Source organism: Oncorhynchus masou, chromosome 11 (genome assembly GCF_036934945.1).
Source record: "Oncorhynchus masou masou isolate Uvic2021 chromosome 11, UVic_Omas_1.1, whole genome shotgun sequence".
Taxonomy (NCBI): Eukaryota; Metazoa; Chordata; class Actinopteri; order Salmoniformes; family Salmonidae; genus Oncorhynchus; species Oncorhynchus masou.
Genome location: NC_088222.1, coordinates 12476509 through 12495775, shown reverse-complemented (window position 1 = coordinate 12495775; position 19267 = coordinate 12476509). Strand labels below are relative to the sequence as shown.

Here is a 19267-nt window from a genome sequence, read left to right as displayed (position 1 = left end):
AAAGACAATAACTTGGGCTTGATCGTTGTTATTTCAACATGTACTTATGAAGGTATTTGAAAAGGATGGAATGGTTATAAAATCCTGCAGACACATTTCAATAAAAATATAAAATTTACCAAGGGTCTAATTCAAATTAACACCACAAAACCCTCTCTGTAGGACAGTTACACCAGTTATTTCCAAGCAGAAATGTCCACAATTATGCAATGAAAATGCACCAACTAAATACTTAGAAAAATCTATATGGTAGGAATAAAATATATATATATATATATATATATATATATATATATATGGGCTTCAACATTTCAATAAATAATTTAGAAGTTGCATTTCAATCATGTGAAATACCAGTTTATTTTCCAAATAGTTGATGGAAATAAGACTGAACCAATGTAGACACCAATGTAAAATGTAGACACCGACATGCCTCTTGAGTAGGCAACACATCAGAAGAACGTATACAACAGGTCAGAGGGAAAGACCTAAGAGTGTGGTAGACAGAATAAAAACAAGTGTTGTTCCAATCTAAGGAATTCAAATATAATTTCAAAATAATAATTCATGTCAATGAAACGTATTACAATCCCACTCAAATCCATTTGTCTACCCTTCAAACCAAGCAATTTACAACATATTTATTACTGGCCAAGAACGAGGTTGTTTTTTTTATATAAAAAAAATGTCCAAATTGATCTTCAAACTTTGTGAGAAGGAAACCCTAAAATGCTGTTTGCTTTAAGAAATAGAAAACCCATCACAAATATATTGCCACCTACATTTCTTGAGCAAACTATTTGAGTCAGCTATAGAGGTTTATCTAGCGTCGCTTAAAGCTGCAATATGTCACGTTTTGGGTAACCTGACCAAATTCACATAGAAATGCGTCATAGATCTGCCATTCTTATTGAAAGCAAGTCTAAGAAGCGGTAGATCTGTTCCATGTGCGCTCTTTCTATGCTTCCCGTTCCTAAGTTTTGTTTTTGCGTCAAACAGCTGAAAATACAATATTTTTAGTTATGGAAAAGATATTTCACAGCAATTTAGATGGTACAATGATTCTCTACACTATACTCGCTTGTTTTGCCACAAACTCAAACTAGGGGAACTATTAGAATTTTAGCAACCAGCAAATGACGGAGCCATTTCTGCATAGTGCATCTTTAAACACACTTAGATGTGCAAAGTAAAAATACAGCTCAACCAGGCAGTTTCTCAACCGACTCCCATCTTCTACCAAAAATATTCTAGAATGTTCTAGATATTCTAGATGCGGTCCAGAACACAAAGTTTGCTGTGTCTCCTTCATCACAGACAATGCTACTGGTTTTCAGTCCTTCAGTTGATAGGGCCACTTCTGTCAGCCTGGGTAGGCATCCAGGGATTGTCACTATTTACAGGAGGCAGGGGCAGCACTCTCCCAGTGGATTTTGGAGTTACAATCAACGTAGCCAAAGGCTTGTTAGCCATCTCTGGCAGGCCTGTGTTGGCAGTAGGGCCTCTAACCGTGTTTAAAACAGCCCCATCAAGACTCACTAGTAGCTTGGTGGTGGGGCTGGTTGTTTGCACTGCTGATGCAGGCACCTGTGAAGCTTGCAAAGGGCGCTTGCCTAGGCCCAGTATCTGCTGCTGCCAAGGATTGGATAAAACAATGGGCATGCGGATAGTCTCTGCCGACATCACCGTCCTGACAGGTTGAGCAGGTGTCATGATTACAGTGCTGTTGGATGGGGGCACAGTTGCCACAGGAGATGTTTTGCTACCGAAGGCACCCCCAAGGGGCGGTACAGTCACCACAGGTAGAGACTGCATCCTGGAGAAGGTGCTCCCTATCGGCGGAACAGCTACCGTCGGTAGGACCTGGGTCCGTGTGGAGACTGCTCCCATAGGTTGCACGAATGACGTTATCTGCTGTGTTGTGAGTGGTGCGTAATTGATGCCAAGTCCTGTGTTCAAAGGGAGCTGTTTTGTTGGGCTCTGTAGAACTTCTGCTGTTGGAGCTGGGCTGGAACTTGCTGGCACGGAGGAGAGTGACAAGCTGCCCATCCCTTCCGGTTGAGTTAAAGATGGAGCTGCCACCACATTAGCTAGGCCAGTGAGTATGGTGGCCAGAGCAGGGGGCCGGTGTAAAACTGGTGGAGAACAGTTGGTAGTGGTGCTGGTGACCGATAGTGGAGCTCGAATCTCCATCGTCTGGCGAGGGACAGTGAAAGAAACTGGGGGAGAGGGTCCAACTTTCTCAGAGGACGGCGCTGCCAGGGTTAGGGATCTAAGTGCTGCTTGTTGAGGCTGGTGCGTCCTTAGTTGTGTGGCCATTCTGGGGCCTTGTGCAGGTGTGGCTAACCCAGGTAACGTTGGCCCTCGTGGGACACCGGTCGTTGGGCTCGCTCCCCTGGGACTAGGAGCTGCCACAGGCACTGCAGGGCTGGATATTATGAGGACATGCTGGCCAGGCCCAAGGCCTTGAGGGGGAACAACAAAACGGGTGTTGTTGAGCAGAATCTGTGTGCCGCCTGCAAGCGGTGCAGGGGTATTAATGACAATCTTCTGTTGCACAGTTGTGGTGGTGGTGCTGGTGACAGGATTGGTATTACCAGCCGGCCGCACTGGAGTGGACTGATGAGTGGATCTAGTGGCAATTGGAGACTGTGGAGTACTTATTTGAGGAGTTTTGGTGACCCCGCTTACACAGTGAGAGTGGTGAGACTGAGAAACCTGGGCCGGTGGTATGAGAGGGGATGTTTTGACAAGGCCTAGTGGTGTAGTGACCGGCACTGGTAGTTGTGGTTTGCTGGTGATTAAACCTCTGATTATCGAAGACCGTGGTTGCCCAGTTACCTTGCTTAGATTGGGGATCACAGAGGACGAAGGGATGCCTTGTAGTTGAGATCCAGTCAGGCGTGTGGAAGAGGGCAAATGTGCAGTACTAGTGATAACGTGAGACGACGTGGTTGTAAGAAGTGCTGCCTGTGTGCCAGACACTGATGTACTTTTTAAAGTAGATTGTGCAAGTGCACTTGCCTGTTGTGGTAGCCTTATCGGAGATCCTGGAAGCAGATTGATGCGCTGGACCTTATTCAAGGCTCCGAAGTTTGCACTGCTGATAGCTTGACGAAAGTTAAGTCCGATCTTCATTGCTTCATTGGGTATTGACGTGGTCAGGGATTGTGCCCCAGACACTGAAACCTGTTTTGAAATGCTACATGTTGCGTGGGATGCCTGGGCTGGTGATTGGCTGATGAACATCAACCTTTGCCCTGGAAGAGCGGAGGGAGCTGTAGTGGAAGGGACTCTGGTTGCAGCCATAGATGTGATGTTGGACGAGGGAGAGACCAGGATGAACTTAGTGAATGGGGACCTCTCATCTGGACATACCCTTTTCAAAACAGGTTTAGTGACAACCTGGACAAGAGACGTCTGGGTGGCGCCTGATGGGTTACCAGGTACAGTGATGATGCTTTTAGGTAGCTGTGAGTTCACAGCAACTGTAGATGAGACGTTGCAGCCCTGGTTTACAGCAACGGTAACAGCAGAGCCCGCTGTCTGACCTGTGGCCTGAATGCCAGCAGTGATCGAAGACTGGCGTGCAGTTGTTGAACTCGTGACAGTTGAAGGCCGTAATGGTGACGGTCCTAACTGTGCCCGGGCTACAGTCGCGCTTTTGACCACTGGGACCGTGGGGGCAGCAGGTGGAGAGGTCTTGGACACCAGGAAGGCTTTGAACTGTGGAGAGATGATGACGGGACTGGCAGGTAACAAACCAGATGTACTCTGATCGGACGTCTGCACCTTGACTACTCCAGTGTTGCCCCCCCTAGTGGTGACTAGGATGGACTGCGAGTCCCTTATACACACGGTCTTCAGCTCTTGTTTAGGGTCCAGAGGTTTACTGGGATCAGTAAAAGCTGTACTAGTGGGGTTGGATGGTGATCTATTTGGTATAACATTTTGGGTAGTGCTACTCACTTTCGGACCAGGGAGTTGGACAACCTTGTAGCATGTTGTAAGAGAGGTTGTCTGCAACCTAGGGGAGTTGGTAGGAGAGGATGTACCTCCCTTTAGCGGTGCCACTTGTTGTATGGGGATCCGGTTGTCATGACTTTGCGGCATGGTGAATCCAGAGCTTTGTGACAGCGGAGTGGGTGCTTTGGAGGCTGGGACCTGGATTGTCCTTGGTTTCTGGGGGTGACTCTGACCCTCTGACTTTTGAATGAGCAAGTTCGAAGGAAGGATGACCACTTGCTGCATTAGCTTATCCCCCGTTTTCTGGTCCAGAATTGGCTGCACTGCGATTTTCATAGGGCTTCCAGCTTTCCTGACCAGACCCATGCCCTCGGGCATCTTGTAGACAACCTGTACGGGGGACTTTGGTATGGGCGTGATATGGGACATCTGTGTGTGTTGAGGTGTGGGTGTTGTTGGTTGCGGTAGCTGTTGAGAGCTTTGTGGTAAAGAATATTTAAGTTTGGTAGCTTGCAGGGAAGAAGCACAGGCTAAGATATGATCCTGACCTACATGGCTGATAACACCTGGCTGATGATGAATTAAAGTAACTTTATCACCAACACTCTTGGCCAGCAGGGTATTTAGCTGAATGGGTTTGTGAGTCCTTTGGACACCAGCCACCGGAGTAGTTATAACCACTGGGCTTGTTTCTCCAACCTGCTGTCCTGCTGGATTCGCTTCCCTGGATCTGTTTTCCACTTCAGCTTCAGGGGAAGTCGTCAGTTCGTCACTGTTGATCCTGCCTCTCTTAACGAGGCTTGAGTTCTCATCTAAATCACTCTGTAGACGTTTCAAGCCACGAGTGTAAGGCCTGTGCTCGTTCAAGGTCAACATCTCTTGTCTGGTTACCACAGTGAAGCTGCCTCTCAATGCCTCTGTTCCAAACTGCCCTGAGTCCTCTGAAAAAGAGAGACACATTCAATGTATTTCAACTTGCACTGACAATGATTTTACTGATTTTATTTAACCTTTATTTAACTAGGCAAGTCAGTTAAGAAACAAATTCTTATTTTCAATGAAGGCCTAGATTTGTACCTTGTCAGCTCAGGGGTTTGAACTTGCAACCTTCCGGTTAGTAGTCCAACGCTCTAACCACTAGGCTACCCTGATACAAATCGTTTTGTGATTTCAATGCAATTTATAATAAATAGCCTACACGTTATATGCTTTTCCATAATGTCTTACTGCACTTCACCCACAAATAAAACACAAGTTACCTTCCGCCCACAGGATCCTCTGAACAGTCTGATCCTGCAGTTCCTCCTCTTCAGTCAGTCTGGTGTTTTCAGTGAACGAGGTGCTTCTATCCACATCCTCTCTGACAAAGTTGTCATAGTCAGGGTGCTTTTTGAAGTCGTCAAAATCCTTTTTCAAACGTAGCCTGTGGGGAAAGATTACGTCAAAATTAAAAATAAAAGCCATCGAGGAGTCAATGATGTGTTATGCTAGACATGTTTTGTAAACATCGTTTTCTGATATTATAACCGCCTTCAGGCGAGTGGTGATACCTGTTCCTATGGAAAGCCTTGACCAGTTTGTGTTCCCATGGGGAGAGCTCGTTGAGCAGCCTTATGAGAGTGATGTGCAGATCTTTCACAGCTTCTTTCCTGACGCACCACCTTCCCTGTAAAAACAAACAAAATCACACAACATCAAGAATTTAAAAAAGACCAATGGTTGAGAGCACATACCGCTGTATTCTCTATTCTCCCTCTCATAGTAGACAATCCATATATATATATATAAACTCAGCAAAAAAAATAAATTCCTCTCACGGTCAACTGCGTTTATTTTCATCAAACTTAACATGTGTAAATATTTGTATGAACATAAGATTCAACAACTGAGACATAAACTGAATAAGTTCCACAGACATGTGATGAACAGAAATGGAATAATGTGTCTCTGAACAAGGGGGGGGGGGGTCAAAATCAAAAGTAACAGTCAGTATCTGGTGTGGCCACCAGCTGCATTAAGTACAGCAGTACATCTCCTCATGGACTGCAACAGATTTGCCAGTAATTGCTGTGAGACATTACCCCACTCTTTCACCAAGGCACCTGCAAGTTCCCAGGCATTTCTGGGGGGAATGGCCCTAGCCCTCACCCTACGATCCAACAGGTCCCAGACGTGCTCAATGGGATTGAGATCCAAACTCTTCGCTGGCCATGGCAGAACACTGACATTCCTGTCTTGCAGGAAATCACGCACAGAACGAGCAGTATGGCTGGTGGCATTGTCATGCTGGAGGGTCATGTCATGAGCCTGCAGGAAGGGTACCACATGAGGGAGGAGGATTTCTTCCCTGTAACGCACAGCATTGAGATTGCCTGCAATGATAACAAGCTCAATCCGATGATGCTGTGACACACCGCCCCAGACCATGACGGACACTCCACCTGTCCCGCAGGTGTGATGTTCGGATTCTGTGCAGGTGCTGTTACACGTGGTCTGCCACTGCGAGGACGATCAGCTGTCCATCCCGTCTCCCTGTAGTGCTGTCTAAGGCGACTCACAGTACGGACATTGCAAATTATTGCCCTGGCCACATCTGCAGTCCTCATGCCTCCTTGCAGCAAGCCTTCACGCAGATTAGCAGGGACCCTGGGTGACTTTCTTTTGGTGTTTTTCCAGAGTCAGTAGAAAGGCATCTTTAGTGTCCTAAGTTTTCATAACTGCGACCTTAAGACACTAACAGCTTACAGACGGTAGGCAATTAACGACTGTTCCACAGGTGCAAGTTCATGAATTGTTTATGGTTCATTGAACAAGCATGGGAAACAGTGTTTACACTGTTTACAACGAAGATCTGTGAAGTTATTTTGATTTTTACATATTATCTTTGAAAGACAGGGATGTTTCTTTTTTTTTGCTGAGTTTATACATACACACACACCACTGTATTTTGTATTCTCCCTCTCATAGTAGACAATCCATATATATATATACACAGCATTGTTCAAAAGTTTGGAATCACTTAGAAATGTCTTTGTTTTTTGTCCATTAAAATAACAGAGATCAGAAATATAGTGTAGACCTTGATTATGTTATAAATGACTATTGTAGCAGTAAACTGCATATTTCTTATGGAATAAAGAGGCCCTTATCAGCAAACATCACTCCTGTGTTCCAATGGCACATTGTGTTAGCTAATACAAGTTTATCATTTTAAAAGGCTAATTGATCCTTAAAAACCCTTTTGCAATTATGTTAGCACAGCAGAAAACTGTTGTCCTGCTTAAAGAAGCAATAAAACTGTCCTTACTTTAGACTACTTGAGTATCCGGAGCATCAGCATTTGTGGGTTCGAATACAGGCTCAAAATGGCAACAAACAAAGAACTTGATTCTGAAACTCGTCAGTCTATTCCTGTTCTGGGATATGAAGGCTAGTCCATGTGAGAAATTGCCAAGAAACTGAAGGTCTTGTACAACTCTGTTTACTGCTCCCTTCACAGAACAGAGCAAACGGACTCTAACCAGAATAGAAAAGGAGTGGGAGGCCCCGGTGCACAAGTGAGCAAGAGAACAAGTACAAGTGTCTAGTTTGAGAAAGACGCCTCACAAGTCCTCAACTGGCAAATTCATTAAATAGTACCCGCAAAACACCAGTCTCAACGTCAACTGTGAAGAGGAGACTCCGGGATGCTGGCCTTCTAGGCAGAGTTCCTCTGTCCAGTGTCTGTGTTCTTTTGCCCATCTTAATCTTTTATTGGCCAGTCTGAGGTATGGCTTTTTCTTTGCATCCCAGAGTCACCTTTAAACTGTTGACGTTGAGACTGGTGTTTTACGGGTACTATCTAATGAAGTTGCCAGTTGAGAACTTGTGAGGCATCTGTTTCACATTATTTCTGAAGTTATTTTAAATGGACAAAAAAAGTGTGCTTTTATTTAAAAACAAGGACATTTCGAAGTGACCCCAAACTTTTGAAGTTTACATACACTTAGGTTGGAGTCATTATAACTAGTTTTTCAACCACTCCACAAATTTCTTCTCAACAAACTATAGTTTTGGCAAGTCGGTTAGGACATCTACTTTGTGCATGACAAGTCATTGTTCCAACAATTGTTTACAGACAGGTTATTTCACTTATAATTCACTGTATCACAATTCCAGTGGGTCAGAAGTTTACATACACTATGTTTACTGTGCCTTTAAACAGCTTGGAAAATTCCAGAAAAGGATGTCATGGCTTTAGAAGCTTCTGGTAGGCTAATTGACATCATTTGAGTCAATTGGAGGTGTACCTGTGGATGTATTTCAAGGCCTACCTTCAAAATCAGTGCCTCTTTGCTTGACCCCCTTGGGAAAATCAAAATAAATCAGCCAAGACCTCAGAAAATAATTGTAGATCTTCACAAGTCTGGTTCATCCTTGGGAGCAATTTCCAAACGCCTAAAGGTACAACGTTCATCTGTACAAACAATAGTATGCAAGTATAAACCCCATGGGACCACACAGCCATCATTACCGCTCAGGAAGGAGACATATTTTGTCTCCTATCAATGAATGTACTTTGGTGCAAAAAGTGCAAATCAATCCCAGAACAACAGCAAAGGACCTTGTGAAGATTCTGGAGGAAACGGGTACAAAAGTATCTATATCCACAGTAAAACAAGTCCTATATCAACATAACCTGAAAGGCCACTAAGCAAGGAAGAAGCCACTGCTCCAAAACCACCATAAAATAGCCAGACTATGGTTTGCAACTGCACATGGGGACAAAGATTGTACTTTCTGGAGAAATGTCCTCTGGTCTCATGAAACCAAAATAGAACTGTTTGGCCATAATGACCATCGTTATGTTTGGAGGAAAAAGGGGGATGCTTGCAAGCCGAAGAACACCATCCCAATCGCAAAGCATGGGGGTGGCAGCATCATATTGTGGGGGTGCTTTGCTGCAGGAGGAACTGGTACACTTCACAAAATAGATGGCATCATGAGGTAGGAAAATTATGTGGATATATTGAAGCAACATCTTAAGACATCAGTCAGGAAGTTACAGCTTGGTCGCAAATGAGTCTTCCAAATGGACAATGACACAAAGCATACTTCCAAAGTTGTGGCAAAATGGCTTAAGGACAACAAAGTCAAGGTATTGGAGTGGCCATCACAAAGCCCTGACCTCAATCCTATAGAAATTTTTTGGGCAGAACTAAAAAAGTGTGCACGAGCAAGGAGGCCTACAAACCTGACTCAGTTACACCAGCTCTGTCAGGCGAAATTGACCAAAATTCACCCAACTTATAGTGGGAAGCTTGTGGAAGGCTACCCGAAATGTTTGACCCAAGTTAAACAATTTAAAGGCAATGCTACCAAATACTAATTGAGTGTATGTAAACTTCTGACCCACTGGGAATGTGATGAAATAAATAAAAGCTGAAATAAATCACTCTACTATTATTCTTACATTTCACATTCTTACAATAAAGTGGTGATCCTAACTGACCTACGACAGGGAATTTCTACTAGAACTAAAATGTCAGGTATTGTGAAAAACCGAGTTCAAATGTATTTGGTGTATTGAACTTCTGACTTCAACTGTATATACAATATATATATATATATATATATATATAATATATATATATATATAATATATATATATATATTATTGTATAATAATTGTATATATATATATATAGACACACACGTGTTTCTGCATTCATTTAAAAAAAAAACTGTATCGATGTAATCCTTCAATACTTTATGTAATAGTTATCTGTTTATAATGTATTTTTGATACAGCACAATCAAAATTCCTAAATAAAATGTATTTTATTACTTTACTAACAGATTTCTTTTTGGTGCTCTCCAGCTCATCCAGTTCATCCTCCGTCCTACTGATGAGTTCCCTCAGCTCCTCTAGACTGGTGCACACCAACTGAAGAGCGAGGGACAAATCAGCACTCATGGATTCAAATTGCATGTCAATTCATATTCCATATTTTGCATCAAAAAATAAAACAAACTGTGGGGTTTACCCTGAATGCAGGTTGAACTGGGAGTTGAGGTTTCTTTTTTGAAGCCAGCTTCCTGGACTTAAGCTTTCTTCCTGCGAAGGGGAAGAAGATTATTCTATTGAGTAATTCAGACAAGCGGGGCAAAGCATTATAAACAAGATTACATCTCGTTAGGGCTGACCCAGTTTAGTCGACTGGTTGATTGTTTGGTCGACCGAGATTTCTTTAGTCGAGCAGTTGCAACATACATTACATATAGCACCAGTCAAACGTTTACACCTACTCATTCAAGAGCCTTTATTTGTACTATTTTCTACATTGTAGAATAATAGCGAAGACATCAAAACTATGAAATAACACATGTAGTAACCAAAAAAAAAAAACAAAAAAAAACTGTTAAACAAATCCAAATATATTTTATATTTGAGATTCCTCAAATAGCCACCCTTTGCACACTCTTGGCATTCTCTCAACCAGCTTGACCTGGAATGCTTTCCCAACAGTCTTGAAGGAGTTCCCACATATGCTAAGCAATTGTTGGCTGCTTTTCCTTCACTCTGCGGTCCAAGTCATCCCAAACCATCTCAATTGGGTTGAGGTCGGGTGATTGTGGCGGCCAGGTCATCTGATGCAGCATTCCATCACTCTCCTTCTTGGTAAAATAGTCCTTACACATCCTGGAGGTGTGTTGGGTCATTGTCACTTTGAAAAACAAATGACAGTCCCACTAAGCCCAAACCAGATGGGATGGCGTATTGCTGCAGAATGTTGTGGAAGCCATGCTGGTTAAGTGTGCCTTGAATTCTAAATAAATTACAGACAGTGTTAACAGCAAAGAACCCCCACACCCTAACACCTCCTCCTCCATGCTTTACGGTGGGAAATACACATGTAGATATCATCTGTTCACCCACACAATCTCACAAAGACATAGCAAAAATCTGAAATTTGGACACCTTTCCCTCAACGTGATCAAGACAAAGGAGATGATTGTGGACAACAGGAAAAGGAGGACCGAGCAGTACGGCCCAGTACATCACTGGTGCCAAGCCTCCTGCCATCCCGGATCTCTATACCAGGCGGTGTCAGAGGAAGGCCCTAAAAATTGTCAGACTCCAGCCACCCAAATAGACTGTTCTCCTTGCTACCGCATGGCAAGCAGTACAGGGGCGCCAAGTCTTGGTCCAAGAGGTTTCTAAACAGCTTCTACCCCCAAGCCATAAGACCCCTGTACATCTAATCAAATGGCTACCCAGACTATTTTAGGTATTACCTTCACTGCATTGTTGGTTAAAGGCTTGTAAGTACGCATTTCACTGTATTCAGCGTATGTGACAAATAAAATTGGATTTGATTTATAAAAAATGGTGTACAAGACAGCTGTCTGATTCGCGCCTGTCTGAGTGGACTAATCCATTGTGGAGGCCTTGGGGATAGAACAGTCCATCACTAAAACGTGCTTATATACTGTAGGCTACTGTATCAATCGATCATTCATTCGTTCAGGTCATCACACAGCATACGAGTCATTCATGATTTGAAATGTAATCAAGCATTTTTAGTTTTAAAATAAAGCGAACCTGGAATAATTAGCTTAAATAATAAATAAACCATTCCATTTCGGGAAATTACATTCACGAGTGAATGAGACTGTTTTTAGTCTTTTCTGTAATAAAGGCTTGACAAAAAAACATTACAGACTCTGGTATGCTTATAATTTATTTAGTGTTGTTTAAACTGTTCCAAACAGTCAGAAAAGGTTTATTGTAATCTAACAGCATCTGTTTGGAAACATAATACGCAGACAAAGCTTGTTCCTTACCTTCTTTTTCTTCATCTCCAGTATTTAACGAGTCACATTTATTCCACACATCTGACTTCCCCTTTACTTCCTGAGAAACCAGTACACATTCCCCCATTTCCAGTTTGTCACGTCCTCTGCATCCATTTTGCTGTTACGTTGTTCAGAGTTTGTTATAACCAATTTATTGATGTGATTATGATGTGCTATAGGTCAGGCCCTCACGTGCATGAGATGCATACGTGTCACGTAGAGAGAGCGAAGGGGATGAGGGAATAGGGAATGTTTTTCCCAAACAAATGAGGGATTTCTGGAACAAAACTTCTCAGTCAGAAATGTCTGTAATTATGTTACAGCTTCAGCAACACAGACAGCATGATAAACACTGTCAATGTTCTGTGGTGGTCGCTGCAGCAGGGAGGAGAGAGAATCGGTTGCTCGTCACACAGTCACTCGCTGCCATGTTTTTTACCACAGTGCAGCAAGTCTGAGCCTGGCCAGGCACAATCAAATCAATTGCTGGTCGGACTCCCTCTAGTCATTTATGCGTCTTAATTATTTAATCAGACTGTGTGCATAAAGCATCAGACAAGCTCAGTGAATATAGTTGATTTGATTAACACACATAGGATGTGTCGAAATGGGGGAAAAAAATACACATTTAAAAATCGATTGCTCGAAAGAACAGATGACTCTTGGTCGACCAAGATTTATTTTTTGGGTTGGGGACAGCCATACATCATCATTGAACAAGTGCCAAGTCTCTCAGCTGTGATTTTACATAGCCTAACAAAACGTCAAATATTAATTTACAAGACAGGTATTCCCTTTCCTTACCCATTTTTCGTTTTTTCCTCTTGTCCTTTTTCTTGACGGTGGTTGCAGCTCTCCTGACAGTGGATTTAGCTGCCTTGGCCTTACAGAGTGGGCTCCTGTCTGATCTGCGCTGCCCATCTGCTGCACGTAGTTCCCCCAATTCCCTCGCTTTCTTCCTTTTCATTTTCTTAGCCCGAATCCTGTCCACCCTATTCTCTGTCACGTTCACCTTGCGTGGGTGGCCAGCACCAGAGGGCGACGTTGTTGATTTCTTGTCTGTGGCACAATGGCAGCGATGATTGTCTTGTGACTTTGTCCCCATTTCTGAGAAACATTTTGGACAACATCTTTGTCCCTCAGAGAGTTTGTTCCCGTCCACTTTAACACAGACATCAGTCAGTCTCATGGGTATAGTAACACCAGGCCTGCTGGTATATGTTGCCCTAGCAGGGCGAGCAGGGGACTTCCCTGTATAGCAGTGTTCCCCCACACTGAGACGCGGCTCACATGACCCTGATGATACGTCCGATCCCTCTTCCTGCTTCACCATTCGTCTATTAGGCCTATAGTCCAATTCCTGTGGCTCTTCCTTCACACTCCCTCTGCCCACAAAGTCCTTGATAGTTGAAGAGGGCCCAGTTGAGCCAGTGAGTCTGTTCTGATTAGTAGGCTTACAGTCCTCCTCATCCTCCACTCCCCGTGTGTGAAATTGCCCAGTTCCACCCCTGCACATGTCCCCTTTAACCCTCCCACCACTCTGTCTGTCAGAACTAACTTTCTCCTCTGACTCCTCCTCCATTGAAACCAGGTGCTCAGAGTCCTCTGATAGCCCCTCGTCAGGCTCCACCCTCTTCACCCAGACAGCTGGTAAGGGGAAGTCAGAGGGCATGCTGACACTCTGGCAGTAGATGCGTAGGTCCGCCCCGCAGAAATGCGGAAAGTGTATGTAGGTGTTCTCGTTCCCGTCGTAGCCCAGGATGGACTCTCGGCACTCGTGGATGGGTTGGCCCAGCACAGCGTCCTGTACGTCCTTCTGGGTCTCGTATACGTTGTCACACAGGCCTTTGAGCAGCCACACACGCTGGATGAAGGGTAAGAGATGGAAGGGGTTCTCCTCCAGGGGGCTAACCACCCCGACTGTCCTGAAGAACTGATGGGATAGGCCCAGCTGCTCAGCCATCCACCCCTGGTCCTCCGCCGTACCCATGGCATAGTACCAGCCTTGCACCCTCTGGCGGAGCTCGGACTCCCAGCGGCAGTAGGTGAGGGCTGGGCAACGGTGGAGCGTCCCGCTCCTCTGGGGCGGGCAAAGAAGTGAACTCATGATCTTGGAGAGGAAGATGCTGCAGCGAGGCATGAGGAGGCACCGCTCCAGCTCAAAGAACACTATCTCTGGGAGGTTGAGAGCTGCCTGGGCCAGGCAGAGGAAGTGGCCGATGGCAGGGAGTTCCCACATGGTCTTCAAGGGGGTCTGGGTGGCCTGGGAGAGAAGACTGCGCTCCCACTCCTCCACCTCCTTGGCTGAGGTCTCCTCCGCCTCCTTCTTATCTAGCTCCCGCTGCCTACAATCAGAAATGAAGGATGAGTTTATGAACCAGATGTCCTACTAAACACAAACAATCACAGCCATAGTCATACACAGAATGAACAATTATTTTAAATGTTTAATGTAATTATATTGTCACAGTTGTCAGGATTAAGCAGTCTATGGAATTTTCAAGTTTTATTCTGACCATGGAGGGAGTGGGAACATAGAAAACCCTCAGGCACTGGAACATTCCATTCATATCTTACCTCTTCTCTTCCTTGACTCTCTGCTGCTCCTCCAGCCTGAGTGCCTGGACCATGATGGACTCATTTCCCCCCACTGTGATCGTAGCCAGGCTGCGAGGCACTGTCCTCCGTCTGGTAGAGGTGCCTACGGGCCCCCTCTCATCCTCGGTCCCCAAACGACCCTTGGAGGTCACTGCCAGAGTGGTCTTCTCTCGCAGGGTCCTGGTTGGGTAGGTGGATACAGACACAGCATCATAGGGCTAGTTAGGGTCCCAGTCATTTCATCAAGGGTCCTGGATGAAACAGACACTACTGATGTTTGAAAATGTTTTACTTTGAAGAAAGAATCCATACCATTGAATGTGTGCATTTTAAATGTGGATGAATGTATGTACGATATGTAGGCTGTGTCATGAATACTTGAATATATATACACCATGCATTCGGAATGGTGTATTTTGTATTCAGACTCTTTGCTATGAGACTCGAAATCGAGCTTAGGTGCATCCTGTTTCCATTGATCATCATTAAGATGTTTCTACAACTTGATTGGAGTCCACCTGTGGTAAATTCAATCGATTGGACATGATTTGGAAAGGCACACACCTGTCTATATAAGGTCCCACAGTTGACAGTGCACGTCAGACCAAAAACCAAGCCATGAGGTCAAAGGAATTGTCCATAGAGCGCCGAGCCAGGATTTTGTCAAGGCACAGATCTGGGGAAGGGTACCAAAACATTTCAGCAGCATTAAAGGTCCCGATGAACACAGTGGCCTCCATCATTCTTAAATGGAAGAAGCTTGGAATCGTCAAGATTCTTCCTAGAGCTGGCCGCCCGGCCAAACTGAGCAATCGGGGGAGAAGGGCCTCGTTAATCAGGTGACCAAGAACCCCATAGTCACTCTGACAGAGCTCCTGAGTTCCTCTGTGGAGATGGGACAACCATCTTTGCAGCACTAAGCCAATCGGGCCTTTACAGTAGTGGCCAGACAGAAACCTATCCTCCATAAGGCACCTAAAGGACTCTCTGACCAAATATTATTTGGTCTGATGAAACCAAGATTGAATTAATTGGCCTGAATGCCAAGCGTCACACCTGGAGGAAACTTGGCACCATCCCTAAGGTGAAGCATGGTGGTGGCAGCATCAAACTATGGGGATGTTTTTCAGCAGCATGGAGACTAGTCAGGATCCTTGATGAAAACCTGCTCCAGAACGCTCAGGATTTCAGGCAAGGGAAAAGGTTCAACTTCCAAAAGGACAACGACCCTAAGCACACAGCCAAGACAACACAGGAGTGGTTACGGGACAAGTCTCACACAGGAAGCGGCGCAGGTCCTAATCCAGGCACTTGTCATCTCCCGTCTGGATTACTGCAACTCGCTGTTGGCTGGGCTCCCAGCCTGTGCCATTAAACCCCTACAACTCATCCAGAACGCCGCAGCCCGTCTGGTGTTCAACCTTCCCAAGTTCTCTCACGTCACCCCGCTCCTCCGCTCTCTCCACTGGCTTCCAGTTGAAGCTCGCATCCGCTACAAGACCATGGTGCTTGCCTACGGAGCTGTGAGGGGAACGGCACCGCAGTACCTCCAGGCTCTGATCAGGCCCTACACCCAAACAAGGGCACTGCGTTCATCCACCTCTGGCCTGCTCGCCTCCCTACCACTGAGGAAGTACAGTTCCCGCTCAGCCCAGTCAAAACTGTTCGCTGCTCTGGCCCCCCAATGGTGGAACAAACTCCCTCACGACGCCAGGACAGCGGAGTCAATCACCACCTTCCGGAGACACCTGAAACCCCACCTCTTCAAGGAATACCTAGGTTAGGATAAAGTAATCCTTCTCACCCCCCTTAAATGATTTAGATGCACCATTGTAAAGTGGCTGTTCCACTGATGTCAGAAGGTGAATTCACCAATTTGTAAGTCGCTCTGGATAAGAGCGTCTGCTAAATGACTTAAATGTAAATGTAAAAGTCTCTGAATGTCCTTGAGTGGCCCAGCCAGAGCCCGGACTTGAACCCGATCAAACATCTCTGGAGAGACCTGAAAATAGCTGTGCAGCAACGCTCCCCATACAACCAGACAGAGTTTGAGAGGATCTGCAGAGAAGAATGGGAGAAACTCTACAAACACAGGTGTGCCAAGCTAGTAGCGTCATACCCAAGAAGAGTAAAGGGTCTGAATATTTATGTAAACGTGATATTTCAATTTGTTTTATTTTTTGGACTGTATATTTGCAAAAAAATCTAAAAACCGGTACAATTTAATCAATTTTAGAATAAGACTAACATAACAAAATGTGTAAAAAGTTAAGGTGTCTGAATAGTTTCTGAATGCACTGTAGGTATGTAAGACTTACCTTGACAGCAGTGTCAACTTCTGCTCAAGCATTATTTCCAATTTCTGTGCCTGTTTAGAAATCCAGTGGTCGACCCCATGGTGCCTATAGCAGTTCTCTAGCATTAGCCTGAAGTCTGCTACAAACTCTGTGATTGTTTCATACTCCCGGCTAACAAACTTCTCCTCCATCCTTCTGAAACACATGGACTTCTTGAGGTGACCCCTGACCCAGTCAGTGTGTTTTTCAAGGCCAATGGGGTGCAAGAAGGGAGTCATAATGCCTTTGTGCTTTTCCAGAAGAAAGCCATTAAATATCCTATAGGCCTGCTGTAACTCATAGCTAAGGTCTTCTTCAACTGTAACTGTGGTAGGTATGCAGACCTCTGACAATGACAGTTCGTTTGAGATTTCAGGCACCCCATCATGTCTTAGCGCAGGATTACTAGTAGAACTACTGTGGGAAAGAACATAAACATTCTCCAGGGAGGTTCCATTGCTGAGTCCTCCTTTGGTGACTAGGCTGCTGCGTTCAGTGCTGTGCCATTTGGAGTCTAATGATGATACAATGTGAACATTATGGATCTGAGATCCTGAACCCAGTTCATTCTGACAGTCTCGGTTGACAAAAAATAAATGACTATTGTGGCTGTCCTTGTCAGACAAGTCTTGCTGCTCCCCTGTGTCGTTTTGTGGCACCTTGGGTGGGTTAAAGGTTTCAGTTTGCACTTTCATGTTGCTGGCTGCCCTATATTTCAATAGGAGGTAGCTAATTAACTACTAAAAAAACGGACCCTTTTATTGGCTAACCTTCTTAGCTAACCTTCTGACCGCAACCTAACATTGGTAAGCTTGGTTGCCATCTTTAAAAAAATGTTTTTTGTTTTTTTTTGTTGAAAAATGCACAATTGGCAGTGGATATATTATATCCTGTCAATTACGGTCAGAGTCCTTCCTCGTTTGACTCTTCAAAACATTCACCGGCACGTGCAAGAATGAGTTGACGTTACAGTTCTACCTAGCCATCCAAACAGTAGTTAGTCCTAGCTAGCCAGCTACCTAGCCAGCCAAACAGTACTTAGTCCTGGCTAGCCAGCTACCCAAACAGTACTTAGTCCTAGCTAGCCAGCTACCCAAACAGTACTTAGTCCTAGCTAGCCAGCTACCCAAACAGTAGTTAGTCCTAGCTAGCTAGCCAAACAGTAGTTAGTCCTAGCTAGCCAACTAAACAGTAGTTGGTCCTAGCTAGCCAACTACCTAGCTAGCCAAACAGTAGCTAGTCCTAGCTAGCTACTTATGATTTAGTTAACTAGACAGCATTGTGAGATACGTTATGAACGTTCGTTTGACAGCGAACATTGTTATTTGTTGATAAAAGTATTAGGTTGGGCTTATTTAGCTAATCCACCACAAACTAATAAACATTAGTTGACAAAGTGAAGTTAAAAATTTGCCATATAGCTATTACCTAGTATAACTTTTCTTTGATAAATTATCTGATGGGACTGGTAGTCTAGATTCGACAAATATAGCTAGGTCAATTTACAAGGCCATTACTCATACCTCACATCAGCGCTTTAAGGTCGCGTCCGATACAAGCGGTACAAACTGCTAGTTAGCTAGCCAACTTGTTAGCTAGCAGCTAGTTAGTTGGTGTACAGGCAGTGTGGCTGTGTCTCCTTCACAGCCTATCATTGAACTCATTGTTTCCAGTCAGAGGCCTGCGTCTGCAGTGTCCGATGCAATGTTTTCAGGGAACATTTTAGGCAACACAGCGATGAATCCTTGCTATGATGAGCCAACGAAACCAGTTTAGCTAGAAAGATAGCAAAATTAGAATATCCATCAATTCAGCAAGCTTGCTGGGAAGCTAGTTAGCCGGTTAGATAACAATTAATGTAAGTGATCTAACTTCAACATTTTCTCAAATTAAATTAACTAGCATAAATCTAGATAGAGAACTTTCTAACTCAATTGAACAGTCTACAAAGTTAGCCAGGTATCGAGTCCGTTCCACCAGAGATGCTAGCTAGCTAACTAAATATTCCCCGACGTTTCTTTGCATCGTCCTGGGTGCGTGCAAGTGTACACCCTGACGTCGTCGCGTGGCACAGATTTTTTTTATTGGGGTTTCATAATACTGAGAGAGGACTTATTTCCCTCTTGCAATATAATTACTTTACCAATGTTAACGAATTGTTCAGACAAAATGTTGATGAATTTTAGGCACATTTGTATACCATAAAATTACAAGGAGAAATGATGAGCCTTGGCAAGCACACTTTGTAATTCTAACCTGTCCTCTTCAAGTTATTACCTGTCTTTTTAAGCAGGTACAGGTGAAAAGTATGTATATTGCTCATTGAACCATATAACCAAATATGTGTACTTAGAAACCCCCCTATCATCCAGAAGGCGAGGTCAGTACAGGTGCGTCAAAGCTGGGACCGAGAGACTGAAAAACAGCTTCTATCTCAAGGCCATCAGACTGTTAAATAGCCATCACTAGCACATTAGAGGCTGCTGCCCTATATACATAGACATCAAATCACTGGCCAATTTAATAAT

General features: G+C 44.4%; 1 protein-coding gene across 1 annotated transcript; it reads right to left on the bottom strand.

The window, feature by feature from the left end:
- Nucleotides 1-341: 341 nt before the first annotated feature.
- LOC135548121 (uncharacterized bromodomain-containing protein 10-like) lies at nt 342-18780 on the bottom strand. The gene is made up of 9 exons (XM_064977411.1): nt 17800-18780; nt 16722-17754; nt 14383-14583; nt 12610-14150; nt 9993-10063; nt 9803-9892; nt 5517-5632; nt 5226-5389; nt 342-4907 (listed from the first exon to the last, which is right to left on the bottom strand). Exons 2-9 carry the CDS (start codon nt 17432-17434, stop codon nt 1342-1344), a joined length of 6462 nt encoding a protein of 2153 aa, XP_064833483.1. The 5' UTR covers nt 17435-17754; nt 17800-18780; the 3' UTR covers nt 342-1341.
- Between the last annotated feature and the right edge of the window lie 487 nt (nt 18781-19267).

Bases quoted from the DNA above. Each gene is read 5' to 3' on its own strand.
- LOC135548121 (XM_064977411.1), bottom strand. From the start codon at position 17,434: ATGAAAGTGCAAACTGAAACCTTTAACCCACCCAAGGTGCCACAAAAC. The intron at 14,151-14,382 runs GTAAGATATGAA...TTCTGATTGTAG, and splicing joins AGAGTCAAGGAAGAGAAGAG to GCAGCGGGAGCTAGATAAGA. The intron at 10,064-12,609 runs GTAAGGAAAGGG...TCCCCTTCGCAG, and splicing joins GAGGAAAAAACGAAAAATGG to GAAGAAAGCTTAAGTCCAGG.